This window comes from Branchiostoma belcheri, unplaced genomic scaffold (assembly GCF_001625305.1).
Source record: "Branchiostoma belcheri isolate BF01 breed outbred unplaced genomic scaffold, Haploidv18h27 scaffold9, whole genome shotgun sequence".
NCBI classification, from domain to species: domain Eukaryota; kingdom Metazoa; phylum Chordata; class Leptocardii; order Amphioxiformes; family Branchiostomatidae; genus Branchiostoma; species Branchiostoma belcheri.
In genome coordinates this window covers 4,011,506-4,031,380 of record NW_017804575.1, presented here as the reverse complement: position 1 = coordinate 4,031,380, position 19,875 = coordinate 4,011,506, and the positions used below count along the sequence as shown (strand labels likewise).

At 43.4% G+C, this 19,875-nt stretch overlaps 1 protein-coding gene across 1 annotated transcript in view; it reads right to left on the bottom strand.

The window, feature by feature from the left end:
- The window catches only part of LOC109487643 (protein furry homolog), a 57,202-nt gene that overhangs the window by 15,939 nt on the left and 21,388 nt on the right, over window positions 1-19,875 (bottom strand). Inside the window, 24 exon segments of the mRNA XM_019791648.1 lie at window positions 690-789; window positions 961-1,071; window positions 1,536-1,744; window positions 2,090-2,450; window positions 2,785-2,995; window positions 3,520-3,718; window positions 5,528-5,713; window positions 6,302-6,402; window positions 6,790-6,931; window positions 7,471-7,610; window positions 8,230-8,444; window positions 8,959-9,033; window positions 9,480-9,617; window positions 9,942-10,006; window positions 10,009-10,167; window positions 11,010-11,278; window positions 11,830-11,984; window positions 13,465-13,575; window positions 15,443-15,544; window positions 15,825-15,985; window positions 17,041-17,213; window positions 18,209-18,358; window positions 18,784-18,910; window positions 19,336-19,568. Coding sequence (XP_019647207.1) covers window positions 690-789; window positions 961-1,071; window positions 1,536-1,744; window positions 2,090-2,450; window positions 2,785-2,995; window positions 3,520-3,718; window positions 5,528-5,713; window positions 6,302-6,402; window positions 6,790-6,931; window positions 7,471-7,610; window positions 8,230-8,444; window positions 8,959-9,033; window positions 9,480-9,617; window positions 9,942-10,006; window positions 10,009-10,167; window positions 11,010-11,278; window positions 11,830-11,984; window positions 13,465-13,575; window positions 15,443-15,544; window positions 15,825-15,985; window positions 17,041-17,213; window positions 18,209-18,358; window positions 18,784-18,910; window positions 19,336-19,568 — 3,893 coding nt within the window.

Genomic DNA, 19,875 nt, shown 5'->3' with positions numbered 1-19,875 from the left:
GAATGTCAGCAGGACAAGGGTTAAGAAGGGCTTACATCGGGGAAGAGAAACAGAGACTCGCATCAGAACTGAGACACTTTAAGTGCGAAATCAAGAATAAGTACGTGGTGTAGATGAAGTACAATGTACTTTCATGGTCTTGTAAGACCGGCGAAATGCCTACTTCCCCTGTTAAACCACATGATGCTGACATAACCAACTAGCATTACCAATTTTGTAGTCTAGATACAGTAGAGGACGATGTACATTTCACTATAGATTGTCCTTTATCTGACAGTGATAGACGCATACTCTTCGGACATGTTTTAAGTAAATTTCCCCACTTCGGATTCTTAACAAGTAAAGAAAAATTTATATTCCTGTTAACCTTTGATAAACCAAATCTAACTAGACACATACAGCATCTTACATTTATACAATTACTAAGAAGCGAGAAGAAGTTGAAAAGACTAGAATACATTAGACATTTTATATATACATGTGCATGTAATAGTTATATGTATATTTACATGAATATGTATTCAAATATGTATAATGTGACCTGTGCTTAGCCCAGTGGGGCAAAAATGTACAATAAAGGTCTTCATTCATTACTGGGAACTTGGCATGAGGTCTGAGGTGTACGGGATGTAATCAACCATCAACAAATATGAAGAAAATATTGCAACATATATGATCCATGTTTTCACCTGCTGCCTCAGAGGGGTCAACCACCGGCAGGGTGGAGAAGACGGTCAGTTTGGCCACCATCTGGAGGGTCAGCTCAGATGTCAGCGGGGAGGTGAAGCCCTGGAGATGGTAAACATAAACAGTAAACACAAACATGAACAAAAACAGAAACACAATCCAGAAAAACACAGAAAAGTACACGGTCAGGTAATGTAAGAGCACCCCAGAGTGCTTATGTTTGAATGTGTTTTGTTTGTTTGTTTGTTTGTTTCTTTGTTTGTTTGTTTGTACCTTGAAGAGCAGCATCTGCATGCCAGGGAAGTTGGTCCACTTGAGTTTGTTCCTGACCCTGTTGACCTCGTCCACACAGTCTGACCTGTCCAGGGGCAGCTCACTCAGCAGCTGCAGCACAAGGACACAAACAGACACAAATGTTGATTATCTATTCTATTGCCTTGTCATAAATAGCACTCGTGTACTTGTACATATAGTATTGGTAAGATGTTCACAGCCTTCTTTGCAGCTAGTGGCATACATGTATATAGGCCTGGTAGCACGTTGGCAGAACGTACTGTGCCTGCTGCGCAAAACCCTGACTTTTCATGGTTTTCGTTGGATGTTTGCATGGTCGACATTGCATCAGAATTTTGCCTGTTGCAGACGATATCTTTTCCAACATAAAATTTGGAAACTACTGTCAGAATGCTAACCTTACATGTGCAAATACAACCTTTGATGAGACGTTCTGCCAAAGTGCCATGTAAAATACATTACCGGTTTCGCGCAGGTGCAGGTGCAGTGTTCTGATGACATGCTAGGCCTGGTGTCTTAATACACAGACTATAGTCACCCCAGTCCTGACTCACCCTGTCCATAAGTTTGAGTGCCAGTAGGAACTCGTGATCGTAGTCTGACTCCAGCAGGGACACACAGACCCAGAACAGCTGACTCAGCAGGTTGTGTCGTGTGTCGAACTTCTCTGCAGCAGACTTCATGGACTGTGTGCTGCGGGAGCGCGGGAGTGTGTTGTAGCTCTGTGTGCGCGTCTCCACTAACATACGGTTGCTGTGATGATCTGAAACAACGACATGGACGGAGAGGGCAACCGTTATGTTTTGGAGACATCCTGAATAAGAAGTGTCAAAACAATAGGGCTACCTCCAAAATTTTCTTGAGTTTCAAAAAAGTAAACAACAAATTCTACCAAAGGCTGCTCAAAGTTAATGCTGTACATGGCATCCCATTTACTTGATTAAGGACAAAATCTAAAGGCCTATATAAGTGCAAAACAAAAAGCTACCTTCTTTTCTGACTTTTCTTGGTGGGGCTGACAAAATTCTATGGACTCTGTAAACTCAAGTTCAAACCAGCTACAGTAACTAATGTGTTCAAACCACCTGCAATATGCTATGGAACCTACCAGTCTTTTCAATAGGTGAAGCCAGGTGCAACTTGACCTTTGACATGGATGCGGAGCGATGGTGTGTGTACGCGGCGCTGTTTGGCCGTGCCGGGATGCTGCACATACTGGTCCGGTGCAGGTTGGGTGTAGAGTGCAGGCTAGAGATGGACTCCGAGCTGGCGCGCAGACGGTCGTGAGCGGCGTAGTCTGGCGGCGATGTCTCTGGCGCGATCTTGTCGAGCAGGGACTCTAGCGTCAGGAGGATTTCTGTGACGTAACCCTGCATGTCCTCCCCCGGGTCGGCCACGGTCTCCACCAACCGCGCCAGGATGTCGCACAGGAGGTTAGAGGTCACGGAGACCTGGAGCGCTCGGAACATCTGCAGACAAGGTCAGGGTCAAGGTCAACATTACTGCATTTTAAACAGAAGGAGCTGCCAGCATAAAGTCATTACAAGTGCATTATTTTCAAACTGCTCCATGTAACAAAACAAGAATTCGGAAGTTCTGCTGCAGTATCAAGGTCAGCCACCAAGAGGCCCATATTTGACCTTGACCTTTGTCTTCCTACGACCTACCAACATACCAAATGTCATCACAATCCATAAAGGCGTTCTGACTACAAATGTGTGGAAACACACACAAACACACAGACACACACCAAAAACAATACTTCCATTTTTCATGGAGGTAATAAACAAACAAACATCCCACCTGGAAGGACCTGCCGGCGTAGTGTCGTGAGGAGCAGGACAGCGCCATGTGAAGTGCGATCTGACCCCAGCGCTCCTGCAGGTGAGATCCGGGCAGGGATTCGCTGAAGATCCTGACGACGTGGCGCAGGAACGTGCACATCTGCTCGGCACTGCGGATGGTGAACTGGCGAGACGTCAGGTCCTCATAGCACCACAGGGGCCGGCACGATCTGGGAGGGGTGAAAAATGGTGTTTTGTTCTTTATCACTGACAGTTTCTTTTTATAAGCCCCAGGGAAAAATGAGGCAATACATTATGATCATGGAACAGTGAGCATTATCACTGCAAAATAAGCCAAATGTTTCTTTCAGTCTCTCATAGATTTGGAGCTTTATACATGATTGCATAATGGGGAAGAATGCAGCCCTACAAATTAAAAGAAAACTTATCAGAAAAAGGCATTCCTCTCAACTTGTGAAAAGAGCATGTGCATTCCTATCCACCTGTAAATATCCTGGTCAATCATTGTACATCTTGAATGTTTACCTGTGTTGGTAGACATTAATTAATTAATAATTAGTAAGTTTCAACTACACATGTAAGTCCAATTTCTTGTGCTGGAAATTACAGTTTAAACTTGCTTAATAACTACTTTTCTAACTTTTGGTGTTGTTTGATTGATGAGTCACAATTTAGAGTTAAATAAACTTGAGATCAATGCTACCACTGTACAAGGGTGCCAAACTCAATGTACCTTGTGGTGATGAATTCAATGAGAGCCTTGGCACTTTCGTCCACCTCCGAGAGCGTGTTGACGTCCACCATGTTGGAGTCAGCGACCGGTGGGGGTGTGGCGCTGCGGCCGCTGATGACACTGGAGGACGGGCTGCTGCTGCTCATCCCGGAGTCTGACGCCGGCGTGGGGAGGGCCGAGTCACCAACCTGGGGGTCTGCTGTAACACGACAGGATGTTTAGTTGAGTGTGCCTGTGCTAAAACATTACCCAACACATCTAGAGAGACGTTCCATGTACTTATGTCATGTCCAGACACATTTTCTGTATATATAGGTCAATACATTTATAATGCAATGCAAAAAAGACATCTTAGAATATCTGTATAAGTAGAGTCACTGAATACTTTATCAACTACATGTATATAGTGTGGCGTTTTCGTAGCATTTATAGTTATGTAGAATTTTAACATTCCTGGCAAGTAACTTAGTCTACACTCTGTTTAGTAACCATAGAACATGTTTTGTATAATTACACATGTACAACTGATCACTGTACCCTTCATGTGTTTAACGTAATATAGAATGTACATGTAGAGTTGAAATATTCTCTAGCCAGTAGTTCTTTATAATACTCTGTCAGATACAATGTCCGTTGACCATATATATAGCATTATGTTAGACACATACCAACTAGTAATCTTATTATTTGCCATACATTGTACCCGTGACAATCGTTGTGCAATAAACTTTGACTTTGACTCTGTATTCAGTCTTCATGTAGTGTTAAATTGTTTAATGATATGGGTATGATTTATCAAATACGCAAATTGTACAATAAGACATAATAAATTAGCCAATGGTTACCAATGGCTACAAGTTCTTGGATGTTTTCACAAATAAACCATTTGATTGATCGATCGATCAATTGATTGATTGATTGATTGATTGATTGGTTGATTGATTGATCGATCGATTGACTGATTGATTGATTGTTTGTACTGATAGCAGTCAGGAATATTTTTCTCATACACAGGTTTGGCCATGTAAGAAATTAGGACTTTTGCATTCACGATGAACCAAAATTTTGCCCAAATATGTCATCTTTCACGGACAGAAATCATAAGCATGCACACCAAGGCATGTAAAGATATATTGAGATATCATTGAATTAAGCTTAGTCTTCCAGCAAAATTTGCTGTGAAAATGCAGGAAATAGCATTTCAGAGGGTCAAGATTTCAAAATTGTTCTGGGGAAAGATGCCTAGGGTTGTCATGCTTCCGGTGCCACAACTCACACCTTCGACTCTCAACTGAAGATGTTTTCTGTTCAGCAAAATTGAGATGACAGAAACAAAAGTTCATGAGGCTGGCTAGAACACTGATTTGTATTTATTTACTGGTACATGCTATAACCTCAGCATCATGATAAACAGATATAAACAAACAAGTAAAATCTGAGATTTTATACCTCTGGGCTTTTTATTGTGCCCCCGTATTGACACTTCCGGGTTCAATCCAAGTCAAAAAACACCATAAATCCACAAAGGAATATCATATTTTCACCAAAGGTTCTTGTTTCAATTGTGCATATTTTCACTGAATCTGGCTATGCAGCCCTGGAAAACAGCGTTTTGGTGCATATTTTTAAACAAAGAATGTATCGAGACCGGACACCCCTCTGTGCGAAAGGTCATACAAGTGGACCCGACCTATAATACTTTAAACACACCAAAGGTCAACGGTTGCGACCATTTTCACGATCAAAGGGGTGTTTTGGGGCCACCAAAAGGCACTATTTTCCCGCCCGAAAACACAATAAAAACAAAAGAACGTGCATCATCTACAGCCCAATAGCAAAACATATACCAAGTCGCAAAAAAATCCGTCCACCCAAACGCGAGAAACAGCTGCGAACATGCAAATCTAAATCTCTTACAAAGCCCTTCCGCGGAAGGATGTCTCCTTCCCCGGAGGCAAGTATCTACATTTTGTAGAAGACATCAACAGTCCAGTTTTTTCCTGCCCACCTATGAAGTTGTAGTCCTTGGCCAGCGGAGGCAGGACGGAGAGACAGTGGATCTGACTGAGGATGCGGTTGGTCAGCAGAGTCCGTGCCACACACAGGTAGTCGTTGTGAGAGGACAGCACGATCAGCAGGTTCAGCAGTAACTTCTTACAGTGCTCGTGGACCATGGAGCGGGAGTGGTCTAATCCTGTAGGAAGATCAATGCCTTTAGCTAATACTAATCTAAAAATAATCTTATGAAATAAAGACTAAGCTTTAACTTCCAACACTTAGATTACAGAAGTGGGACTTACCCAAAGAAATCTAAGTGTTGGAAGTTAAAGCTTGGTCTTTATTTCATGATGACTTGTACCAACACAGATGAACTTTCATGCTAAATAATCTTCTTTACAGAGAGATTATCTATTCACAGAAGTCTAGCATTACAATATTATGGTTTTAGAGTCATCAAGTGCATCACACATCTGACAAACGTTGACAAGATCGATTGAAAAATCGAGTTTACTTCTTGTGTTGGAACAAAGCTTGAACTCTTTAACTATAGATTCTACCAACACAGATTAGCTTTCATTTGAACATGGTTTTAATGTACTTAGAATAGTGTTATAGAATCGTTATTAGTTAACTTTCCATGTCACACTCCACTGTAATGGTTTGTCTTTGTCAACAGGGCTAGCCCACTGGCTAATTAGGCTGTCCTGGCTGTGTGTGTACATGTGTTGAACAGCCAAACCAACAGCCATCAAACAGGCACATGTAGATACTGAAGTCTTACCCAGGAACAGTGTGTGCAGCATGAGTGGTAGGTGGACTGTCCACTCCACCTGGACTCTGTCCAGCACCAGTTCAGCCAGCAGTACCACACCCAGGTTACACCTGAAACCAGCCATTCAATCAAACATGTCATAAAGCTTTAACACAACTTTCTCCAAGATTTAGTAAAAATTATTTTTGAAAAAATAGTGACAGTAATTATTCTATTAAAAGTAAGGACTCTACCTTGATCAAATGATTGACACCATAGTCTATATTTGTACTGGCCTGCTTCAGTATACGTGTACATGTATTCTAATATCATAATGTTAGAAACAATTTCCCTCCTTTAATAATATTATTGACTGTATTGCCCTGAAACATTGGCAAAGGACATTTTGTACAGAACTGTAATATAACAATACTCCCCCCCCCCCCTTCAACTTAAGGTGTCGGTGTCTGTGCAATGTGTATTTTCAAACTAGTATGATTATCAACACAACACATTACCTGCTGAGTCCGACTGGCACTGTAGCCGTTTCCCGTAGGTACTCGGACAGCGGGCAGTAGTACCCGCCGTTCTCCGGCATGGGGAGGGGCAGAGGACCACCGCCGCCATCGAACAGGGACTTCCACTGGGCGTACGTGTTCCCTACTGAAGAGTATGTATTGATTTAAATCAACATGCCTTTGTTCCACTAAGTATTGAGTGAGATCTCTTCCTTTGTAGTCATTTATTTATAATCATTTAATTGAAAGGGATCATATTTTGTTGAGTGTATATTGATTTATCTGTTATTTATATAATAGAGATAATATTTAGTATGTTTGTAAGTGTTGGGAACACAAAGGTGAACTTTGACTAATCTGAGCATTCCTTTTCAGGGAGGCCCTGTCTAGGAGTACATGGGGGCCTGCATGCCCATTTTCGTAAGGCATAATCAGGCCTTTTTAGTCTTCGTAATCTGTAGGCAGCCTCCTGAAAAATCAACGTAATTCGTAATAGTACATTAGCCGCAAAGCATAAAGCCGTAATCAGCTCTGAGAATTTAACATAATTCGTGATCGGCGGCGAAAATTTTGCATTATTTGTAATCGCTCCCACCACCCCCCACGCAGGCCCTCATACATTGAGATATGAGGACTGTACTCCGTAGGAATTTCAGAACAAACCAGCTACTGTTGCCTGACCTTGTTCCTTACTCTTCTCAGCCTCTGCCATCGGTTGCTGTCTCATCATGGCCTCATGGGAAGCGGCAGACATGCAGGATGATATGGAACCCTGGGACGCCGTACTGCGGTGTGAGCTCACCGAATCCGACCTGCTCACACTAACAAACAAACAAAAACTAATCAACAAAACAGAAATCAAGCATAACAAGTAAATCAATCATACTGTGTGTTGTAATACAACTTACTGTAGTATCATGTTTTGCTTTAACCAAATAAAACATTATGTATCATGGCCCTCAAATATGTGCATTGAATTTGAAATAGTATGGATCACCCCTGTCAAAAACATATTAAAATGCAAATTCCTACTAATCCTAGTACAAGTTCATGATGCCAACTACCGTATGGTAACAGCCTCTGGCATATCCTACATGTGCCTTGATAGCCATATTCATTCATTTTCTAATATTTGATATATAAGGCTGTGTAGACCAATCAAAAGCCTTGATTCCTATCGCTTCGCTCACTCAATGGTTTATTAGGTGGTCACTGGCCAAGCATTATGTTACTGTTAACACTTAGGGCAGGTCATTGTCAAATCAATTATTTGATAATTATACATTATCAAATAGCAAGGCTGTATAGACCAATCAAAAGCCTTGATTCCAATTGCTTTGCTCACTCGGTGGTTTATTTGGTGGTCACTGGCAAGGCATTATCGTCACTGTTAACAGTTAGGGCAGGTCATTAACCCCTAAATATCAAGTAATCTCCTACCCTGTTGCCTCCTCAGTTTTGTGCATGGAGTGTGAAGAGAACCGCCGGCTGGGCGTGTGGCTCTCCGCCCCGCTCAGCTCTCCGTGGGGCAGCTCGCCGGGACTCTCCATGCCGGCAGAACCCGTGCTCGCCGACGACGTCTTCCGACTGCAGCTCAAGCGGTAGTACGGGGGCTCCGATATCCGCTCTGCAACCGCGTTCACTATCTCCACTGACTGTAGCAGAGGGTGGAAACATTACATTTTAACTAGTCTCATAACCAAATCTTTTCTAATTTATTTCTAACTCAGGCAATTACAAATTAAAGTTTCAATTGTGGGGTCACGTGGCACAACGGCAGAGTGCACGACTCAGAACCAAGAAGTCCTGGGTTTGAGTCCTGACATGCCACCGATCTTGAGCCCCTGGGACTTTCCCCACGTAAGTCAAGTGTAAATGAGTATTGTCTGTCCTGCATTTGTTTCTATGTGTGGGACACAACACCAGCAACAGCTGCCTGTATTCCATGTGTATTCTGCTGTAAGTTGCAATTTTAATAAATCAACTCAAATCAATCAATAAAATCAAATTGTATTTTTCTTTGACCTAAGAGTTACCATGTGTAATCATAGTATACAGCCATCAACTAATCTGAACTTGACTCAAACTCCTTACTCCTAACCTTTGACACCCATAATGTCTGAACTATAACCCCTAACCTCTGAACCCTGACATTTAACCCTGCCCCACCTGTAGCTCGTTCATCAGCTCCTCCACCATCTGGTCTGGTTTGGCACGGCACAGGTAGATCACCGCTCTTTTAACCTGGTGATGGGGCATATTCAGCGATTAGGCCACAGCAATTACAAATGTTTGGTTGAACTTTTTGGACTTTTCTACCAAGTCAATGCCACAGGCAGCAAAAAGAAAAAAGAAACAGGCATCCTGTGATAGACCCAAATACTGATTACGACATGAGCTACTGGTTAACATTTCAAACACTTGATTTCAGACTGTAGACACATTGATACATAGAAAAACAGACAATTTGGAAGTCAAGGACTTTCTCCAGCTGTTGGCGGCAAAATTTGAGCCTTTCATGGTAGATTCATTAAAAAAACTAGTGTATGGTTCAATTGCTGGTGCCAAAATATGAGCCTTTCAAGATAGATTGATGATTGTGATTACATGATTGTGTAATTATTTTTTTCTCCAAAGCAGAATAACAGTATTTTTAAGTTGAAGCATATTTTCTTCTGTGTTCAACTTACATAAGGTAGCAGGTCCGGCTGTGTAGTGATCCCGGCCATGTTAATGAGATACTCCAGGATAACGTGCAGGTTGTTGGGCCAGTGTTGGACCATCGTCGCCCAGAACTGTTCCACAGCACGCGGGTGTTCATCCCCATACTGCACAACAAACAAACAAGTCAACAAAAAAACAAGAGTTTTTTAACATCCAGAAAACACAATCTTTGTGACCGAATGATTAACAGTTTCACAAGCATTCAGTCTCACTGGGTATAAAAATCTTGGACACAGAACCGGCCTTTTTTGCACGAGAGGTTAGAGTCCATCTACATCAGGGCATTACCATCCCTCAACAGAGACGGGGGGCGCCACAGACTTTCTGCAACCTATGATCCATTGTTCACGGAATACATAGCCGGCTCTCCAAATTTAGCGTTAATCGTTGTCAGGAAACCCCCATGCAGGCCCTCTCGTATCCCCTACCTTAGCAGTGATGTACAGCAGGTTGTTGAGGACCATGTTGGTGGCCTGCACCGACCCCCACCCTCCCCACGCAGCACCCGGTCCCCGCGCCGGTCCTGGCTCGACACCGTCGACGCCGGCGAGAAGAACTCGTCCACCAGCTCCAGGTTCTGTAGCCATGGCAACAGGTACTCCATCATGACCTGTCGACCCTCGGGGTGGGCGCGGTGGAGGCGATGGCTGATCTCTGCAGGGAAGAAGGAGATGGAATTTCAAAAGTTATTGGACTAACCTTAAACATTGACCTTAAACCATTGATAGGATGAACTATGACATGAGAATATAGGCAAGGTGAACTATGACATGAAAACATTGGATAGGATGAAAAATTGACCTGAGAACATTGGCAGGATGAACTATGACCTTAGAACATTAGCTAGGGTGAACTATGACCTGAGAACATTGGCTAGGGTGAACTATGACCTGAGAACATTGGCAGGGTGAACTATGACCTGAGAACATTGGACAGGTGAACTATGACCTGTGAACATAGGCTAAGGTGAACTATGACCTATGAATATTGGGTAGGGTGAACCATGACCTGAGAACATTGGCAGGGTGAACTATGACCTGAGACACTGGCTAGGGTGAAGTATGACCAGAGAACATTGGCAGGATGAACTATGACCTTAGAACATTGGATAGGATGAACTTTGACCTGAGAACATTGGCAGGATGAACTATGACCTTAGAACATAGGCAGTGTGAACTATGACCTGAGAAAATTGAATAGGATGGACTTTGACCTGAGAACACTGGCTAGGGTGAACTATGACCTGAGAACATTGGTTATGGTGAACTATGACCTGAGAACACTGACAGGGTGAACTATGACCTGAGAACATTGGATAGGTGAAATATGACCTGAGAACATTGGCTAGGGTGAACTTGTCTATGATCTAAGTATATTGACCTGATAACATTGACAGGGTGAACTATGACCTGAGCATATTGACAGGGTGAACTTTAACCTGAGAACATTAGCTGACTGAACTTTGACCTGACTATATAGGAAGAGTGAACTCTGACCTGAGAACATGGGTATGGTGAACTCCGGGTGTTGTCTGGAGAGCTCCTGGGACAGAAACATCTGGGACTTGGTGAAGGTCGCTGGGAGATGGGAGCCAGTCAAGGTCACAGTGCTGCCCGACAGGTCCTCTGGGTTGTCAGGCTCACCGAAGAACCGGTTATCCAAAACCTGCAGCAGCTGGAGCGCCATGTCCCGGATATCGTTACAGGGGTCGCCGGTCTTAAACAGGGTGACGTTCAGGACGGCAACCATATCACATGGGTAGTCCCTGCAAGGTCAACACAAGAACCTCAAGGTCAAAGATCGGGATGTTCGGGATGACCCTAACGTGACATAACGTGGATAGTCTCTGCAAGATCACTTATTATATATGATAAACAAAACAAAGGTTAAAGTCAAAGTAAATGAATACCACCCCTGGACTGTTATGCAGCATGACCAAGGGCCTACATGTACTATAATTCTAACTGGAAGACATTTTAAAAGACTGCCAACTTACAACTGTACCTAAAATCAAACACAGTCTAACAGTATCCATTAAGTAGTCAAGTTCTTCTGCCAATAAAGACCAGTTCAAATGACAAGATACACTTAAACCGCAACCTGGGCTGCCAATGACTACCCCCAATATACAACACACTCGTCCAGTCACGTGACCTTTGCTGACTTTTTGCCCCCTGGGTCACGTGACTGCCTTCGTCAGTAGCTGAAGAAAGATGGTGGATGCCGTCTGAAAGCTTCTACGCTTTACAGAACTTTAGTAAAAGTTTAATCCTTCCTTGTATTATAGACTTATGTTAGCAAGATATTGCTCCTGACCTCTCACACAGCACAGCTGCCAGCGCGTGGAAGCACCCGGCAGCGACCAATCGTGACCCCGTGTAGCAGCGGTCCACGGCCCAGTTCAGCACGGTCGGCACCTCTGGGTTCAAGGTCAACAGAAGGACAACAGTCTCCCTCCCCAGCTGGTGAACCTGCAACAGAGAAACCGGTATCAAAAATGGCTCTCCCCCCGAAGCAACAGTAATGGGAGGGGTCCTAATTCCGACCTATGTTCCATGCAAACGCACATACCTTTGGTAATAGTTTATCTGCGCAACATGAGATATAATATTGACAGATACAGATCACACCGATTAAAGTTGCACAGCTGTGTATTTCACTTCAGTGAAGCGCCTTGCACCCAAGCATAATGGTTGACCAAACGTACAGCAGGTTTTTGGTCATTTTGCTGGTGGAACGTTCTATCGCAAAAGGGGTGCCCTAATTCTGACCTACTGTTTAACACAGGTCAATCTGAGAAGAGAGTTTAGAAATTATGATACACAAATCATGACTAAAACAATCTACAACTGATTTTCTGTCCCAAACAAGTCCACTTTTTGCGATCACGTGACTTGCTCCAAAGCGGCTGTTTCAAAAGCAAAACTGCATTTTTGACACGCTGGTCAACCCCGAACAAGCATCAAATTCAAACAGATTTCACTCGTCTGTTGTCGGAATGTACGAACTAACACAAACTTTGTGAGATTACCGATATCAAAACAAAAACTTTGTCCATTCTTGTGGTTATTTTCAGGTACGTGCTCCCATGCATAACGCCGCAACAAGGATTTTTCAAACTAGTATGGAATTAGGGATAGGTCGGAATTAGGGCACCCCCCGTTAACTGTTTCTAGACTCAGTGTTCTAACGTTTTGTCCAAACACATGTGAACGTACCACCAGATTTGTGCCTCTGTCAGATGTGTCTTTATTACTTCACCAAAGAAGGAAGGGAAGTATTGTTTTGGGCTTGTCTGCATGTCTATTTGTCTGTCTGGGTTTCTGACTACAAAGCAGTATGGGTGCCTCATTGTACATTGTGGGCTCTGACACGAGAAAGGGGTGAACTAGACCTAACTACATGTAAAGCTTCGGTCACAACCCGCTGTACGTGCTTCTGCGTGCTGTCTACGTGCAGGGCATCCGTGCGTGGTGAGTACCGCCTCCGTACGGAATCCTACGGATTTGGGAGCACGCAGACACGCCGTAGAACTTTAAGTTTATGTGAAACTTTTTCTGCGTGCAGTCTACGAATTCACCACCCGTGCGTGCGAGTACGGGCGACGCGCGTGCCCCGTACGTACCGTACGAAAGACGCACTTGTGAGTACGGCCTCCTTACGGTAAAGTTGCTATCGCACAGAGATCGTACGTTGTAAGCACATACAACTCACCACTTTCGCAACGTACGATGCACGCAACCGCTCACAGCCAGACGTGGCGTGCAGACCACACTCCTACACCTTGCGAAACTGTGCGAGTGACGTGCGTCGATGCCACTCCTTCCCGACATTTTCAGAAAAAACGTAGTAGACGTTGCCTCCCAAAAAACGTATGGACAAAAAGCACGTACGGCGGGTTGTGACCGAGGCTTTACTAACCATCCTAGTTAACTAGTGACCTTAACTCACCCTGTCATCCTGACAGTCCAGTATGGAGTCCAGCCAGTTGTACAGGTACCCATCTTGTGACAGCGCAGTGCTGTCAAACACCGGCCCTGAGCACAGCACTGCTGACATAGCCTACAGGGAACAGCAAGGCTGTGGTCAATACCTGGTTTGGTAACAACTTTGAGACTTTCAATCGTCATTTGCTGATTGTGTTTTTTTTAATGCAGGCTTGTTTGGCAAAGCAAAGGAAATCAGTGATCAGTGAAGGATTTTTTTTGGAAGAACCAGATTTTTCAAGATTTGACAAAAAGGAAAAGAAATTTACCTACATTAAATACCAGCTCACATGTGCATAGTTATTTTTTTATTAGTGGCAATCGAAGGACAGAGAGTTTGTGCAGTATATAGTATGAAGAGCTTTGAAGTACAAGCCTGCTTTTTTTTAAACACGTACAAAGAACAATGAGATTTTATTGGTAAAAAATCAAAAGAAAAGACTTTGTATTACAAGAGCCCATTACGTTTTCCTTTACCAAATGTTTAATACAGTGTACTCTGCAGTTTTTATGTGCTGTTAAACTTTGTCAGTGCAATACACTTCAAGGGTTTCAGATACAAATATTACATGTCTGGTATACATGTAGCACAACTGTCTTCTTCCTCCATAGTAGTGCTGCATACTGGTTCACTGGACTTGGATCCGGACTTGTAAGAATGTTTAGGTTCAAGTCCAAAAAAAACTAAAAGTCAAGAACCGAGTCCAGACTTAATACCATAAAAGACCATTTCACATACCCCTTTTCTTTCCAAACCACCTAAAACCTTCTGTAGATTGCAAAATCTTTGCTGCAAAATGAAGAAAACATTGCCATCGGGCATCGTCAAGTACCGGCCTCCATGTTATGTGACCAAAGTTTCACCTGGACAACATTGCAAGGTTGCCAACATGCAATTTTGTATATGCCATGGGTTTAGGTCCGGACTTACAAGTCCGGAACTGAACCTAAACCTCTGGACTTGAATCCGGACCTGAACCTAAAATTGGGTTTAGGTATGCAGCACTACTCCATAGAAATAAAATGAAGCTTGAGATGAAGCTTTTTCTGTAGCTGATAGTGCAGCCTGTTTTTATACCCAAGCACACCGGGTCACCCCTACCCTTCTCGATAAGAGTGTTGTGTTTTTTTTTTACATTTGAAGGTCAGCATGAAGGTCAAATGCACTATCTCTACAGCTGAGCAGAGTCAGTACTGTACTGGACAGTTCGTTGCTGTATGAAGCAAAATGAATGACTATGTGATTGAAGGGGATACAAATTGTCCAAGTTATGAAGTTTATTTTGTCTTCAGCCACCCTGAAACCTAGAAAGAGGGAAAGAGAAATAGTTCGTTGAGAAGCAGTCAAAAGCCGTAAGCAACTTCACATGCAGACAGTAGGACTGGGTATCAGGTATAAGTACCCTGCAAGGGTTCAAAACACTTTTTCTGTGTAATTACAAATTACTTGCACTGGAGCAGGTAACATTCAAAATTAACTGCACCAGAGAAGTTTTACCTGTACCACTCATTTCATTTTGCTTTTGAGTCCATCAGTTCTTCCTTTTCTATTGAATTTTTTCTCATGATATGCAGCAAATAGAGAAAATATTAAATCAATCGAATATTAGAAAATCCCAAAGTCAACACACTAAATGAATCTAAAAAAGGTTCCACAAAGGCCAAACATGAAAGAAATATACAAGACAGACTTTCCAAACATTTGATGGAAAAAAAGGTTACACGAATTTCACTTCAATCCAAGATCCTTCACCACACACCCACACCCCCAAAGGTTGGACATAGTGGACCAGCCCAGTCTTAGTTCTGCTTATGTTTAAGCCTCAAAACATCCTCCTGTAAGACATAAGAAAGCTCAAGTCATCCTGCAAAAGACAAGAAAGTGCGAGTGAGACAGCCAAGAAGCACCAAGCAGCACAACCACCAGGACACCGCCTGGTTACCTTGAACGACGTCTTCCCAAAGTCTTCAAGACTCTCGTCAAGACGACAGAACCGGCCTGGAGGAGCCCAGCTCGCTGTCAGGGGAAGGTCGTCGGGCAGTTTCTTAAGGTGCAAACAGATTAGTTTAATGTCAACATTCTTGGTGCTGCACGGCAGCTAGTGTACAAATTATATTCACTTTCAAGAAACAAGATCTCATTTGCATGGGTGGGACAGTACCCACCATCCTTCCTCAATGTCACCAGTATGCAAATGTCACTGATGTAATTTAATTACAATGTGATCAATCAGAGAATCTGAATTTTAAAACTTCTCAACATAACATAAGTTGCTATTGTAGTGTAGATGGATAGTTACCACTGCTCATTGTAGTTTAGCTCACCTGTAAAGACGACAGTTTGAGGTCCTTGTTTGCTTCCGTGCGGCCGGATAACGTGCTGTCGACAGCGCCGAATGTCACGCCGAACCGCCCACACCAGTTAGCCAGCAGGAAGAACAGGCTGTAGCGCAGCTCCTGGGTCAACAGGGGGTGCCGCTTGTCCACTACAGACAACAAAAGCCAAACTGTTACCACAGCAGCTATAAATACTGTTACAGTACCCAGGCTGTAATTCAGTACCTGGGTCACTAGAGGGCACTGCTGGTTCACAACAAAAATCAAACTATGACCACAGCAGGTAAGTACTGTAACAGCAACCAGGCTGTAATGCCGTGCCTGGGTCACTAGAGGGCACCGCTGGTTCACTACGGACAACAAAAGTCAAACTGTTACCACAGCAGCTAAGTACTGTAACAGTAACCAGGCTGTAATGCAGTGCCTGAGTCACTAGAGGGCACCGCTGGTTCACTAGGGATAATAAGTAGTAGTACTGTAGTACAGTAATAGTTAGCCATTGCAGCACAAGGCTGAATTCAGGTTCTCAACATGTCAGAGATTCTAAATACATCTTACACATTAAAAAGTGATTTTGTATCGTGGGTCAAAATTCTAAAACATTTAGCACTTAAAAGCTGCTGATGTCGATTCCACACCAATTTTGAAAGGTTGGTGCCAATTAACATGTACACTACCCTGTGTCTAAAGCTACGGTCACAACCCGCCATACGTGTTTCTGCGTGCTGTCTACATGCAAAAACGTGGGCAAACGTAGGGCATCCGTGCGTAGTGAGTACCACCTCCGTATGGAATCCTACGGATTTTGGAGCATGCAGACACGCCGTAGAACTTTAAGTGCATGTAAAACTTTTTCTACATGCGGTCTGCGGATTCACACTACGTGCCGTACGGAAGAAGCACGTGTGAGTACGGCCTCCTTACGGTAAAGTTGCAATCGCACAGAGATCGTACGTTGTAAGCACGTACAAATCACTTACCACTTGCGCAACGTACGGTGCACGCAACCGCTCATGGCCAGGCGTGGCGTGCAGACCAAACGCTTACACCTTGCGAAACTGTGTGAGTAACGTGCGAGTGACGTGCGTCAACACCACTCCTTCCCCACGTTTTCAGAAAAAACGTAGCAGACGTAGCCTCAAAAAAAACATACGGACAAAAAGCACATACGGCGGGTTGTGACCGCAGTTTAAGTCCCACTGACCTGGTATAGAGCGGATCATCTTGTGCACGAAGCCGCTGAAGTGCAGCCGGATGTCCTGCAGGGTGGGCGAGTCCTTGTCTCCCTCTGACTCCAGGAACATCCTCATGCCATCCATGTACTCCACAAACAGGGGCACCAGCATGTTACTGTCCTTGTCAAGTGTGCCTGCACAACTGTGCACAACAACAACATTTCAAGTTTCAAGTTTTATTAATAAAATCAGCCTTGCAGCCAGTTCACAAGTCAACCAAGCTGAATAACACTGATTTTTACAATTTTGTACATAGTAAATACAAATACACATTAACATGACAATACATATACAGACACGCAAACAAACATATTACAAAGCCACACATGGGCATTGAAGTAAAGTCCAGAGAGTCTTGAAAGTCATTACTGCAAGGACTCGTTGTACAGGCATATTGCCTTGGCATATTGCCTTGTGTAACAACTTAATTTCATCAAAGTAAAACGTTGAACTTTATTCCAACACACAATTACGCAGAGATCAAATTTTCAGCGACCATCTGTTTATTCATGATAATGAATGACCACTCACTTTACAACGTAATCTCGCGAGAGTTACGGTTACAAACAGTTCAGGAAAGTCCTTTTCTTCCTCATTGTTACAGTTTTTCTATCTATCAATGCGGTGGTTTGATTAAAAGTTAAAATTCACTGTTTAAATATTAACCCAGCCTTTTGTGTTGATTTCATGGCTCCTATCATAGCATTTTGGGCCATAATAGGATGCCCAGACCTGGTTTTTTTCCCCTGTCGCTGCATATTGTTTCTGAAAAAATTCGAGAACCAACAAATTAAATTGGTGTGGCCTAACTACAGAGATTGTAACCATGGCGACTGTAACCATGGTGACTAACCATGGCAACTGTAAGCATGGTGACTGTAACCATGGCAACTGTAAGCATGGCGACTGTAACCATGGCAACTGTAAGCATGGCGACTGTAAGCATGGCAACTGTAACCATGGCAACTGTAACCATGGTGACTGTAACCATGGCAACTGTAAGCATGGCGACTGTAACCATGGCAACTGTAAGCATGGTGACTGTAAGCATGGCAACTGTAAGCATGGCAACTGTAAGCATGGCAACTATAACCATGGCAACTGTAACCATGGTGACTGTAACCATGGCAACCTCACCTGTCTGAGAACACCCCGCTGTCTGCGACCAGCTCCAGGATCCTGCCCAGCTGGACCCTCAGACAGTCCCGTCTGCGCCGGCGACGCATGTTCTCCTGTTTCCTCTCCAGAGCCTCCTTAATCAGGGAGTGCATCTCCTCCATCAACTCTCTGGAACAGGAAACACCAGGGTCAACGTAAGGTAGCACGTCAGCAGAACGTACTGGGCCTGTGTGCAAAACCTGGATTTTTCTGTTTTTTTGTTTGATGTTTGGTCAACATTACATCAGAACTTTCACAGCTGCAGACAATTTCTTTTCCGATACAACATTTGAAAACTATAGACAGGATGTCATCCTTAAATATGTGAATACGGCCTTAAATTGTCTGTCCAGTATTCGTTTCTATGTGCGGGACACAACACCAGCAAGAGCTGCCTCTGTTCCATGTGTATTGCACTGTTGCAATTTCAATGAAATCAAAAATCAAATCAAATCAAAATCAAAAAAGTATGGTGATATACACAGATAAAAAGACCATTATAAAAATAATCCATAAGGAATTCTTAAGAAGTTACTTATAAGTTGGCCTATCACCTGAAGACGTGAGCGTTGGTTCTCCCCAGCCCGGCCACCACGGCCCCCTGTACATCCACACTCTCTGACCGGATCAGGGGCACCAGCAGTTTGAACAGATGACTGCCTGAGGGGGAGGGGGCACAAACTGTGGGGGGGGGGATAATAAGGTTGAATGACTGCCTATAATTGCAAATTTGCAGCAAAGTGATAATCAATGCAATCAAATGAACTTAGACAAATCAATAAAGATACTACTAGTATACATGAAATACGAGCACATGTACATGAAATACATGTACAAGGACTGCTTTTAGCTAAGTAAAAGACCTTACTGGTAACACTATCATCACTTTTACATGTGTATTGTCATTACAAGTTTACACAGAATGATTTTACTGCAGCTTAAATACACACAGCTACTGCATGCCATAGAGGATAATAAGGAAGCCATCATATAAACTGTATGATCCAAAGAAATAATGACTTCAGACAGATTATTCTCCTAGCAACTTCATATTGGTCCTGTCCCTGGTGCTGAACTTACCCTGGTAGTCTACCCTAAAACCAGACCCACACTAGCCTTAAAAAAAACTTCTACCTTGTTATCTGCCCGTTCTGATGACAGACTATCTGGTGAGGCACTGAGGATGTCCGGAGAGACCGGCCTGGCCACCAGCCCGCAGCTCGGCGGCGCGATACGACAGGCGAACACCAGGTAGTTCCGCCACAGCCCGATGTACTCGTCTGTCGCACACGGCATCTTCTTGGTGCCTCGCAGACTCCCGCCCTGGTTGGCTGGGTTGCTACAAGAAAACACACCAGGAAGAAATTAGGAATCTCAAATTTGGAATCTTACCCTTGTGACATACAGTGTACAAAATACTTTTTTGAACCAGGTTGCCCACTGGCAAAAATTAGGTTGCCCATCAGAATTTTAGGTTGCCCCACCTATAAGTTACTACTTTCCTCAAATTAAGTAATGTTACATGCATAAGCCTTTGACAATATTTCTGATGGTGCTAGTAATAGCCATTAATACCTAAAATTAAAAAGCAACTGCAAAATGTCTCCCGGATGCAGTGGTGCAAGCCAAGTGGGCATGATTTTTTT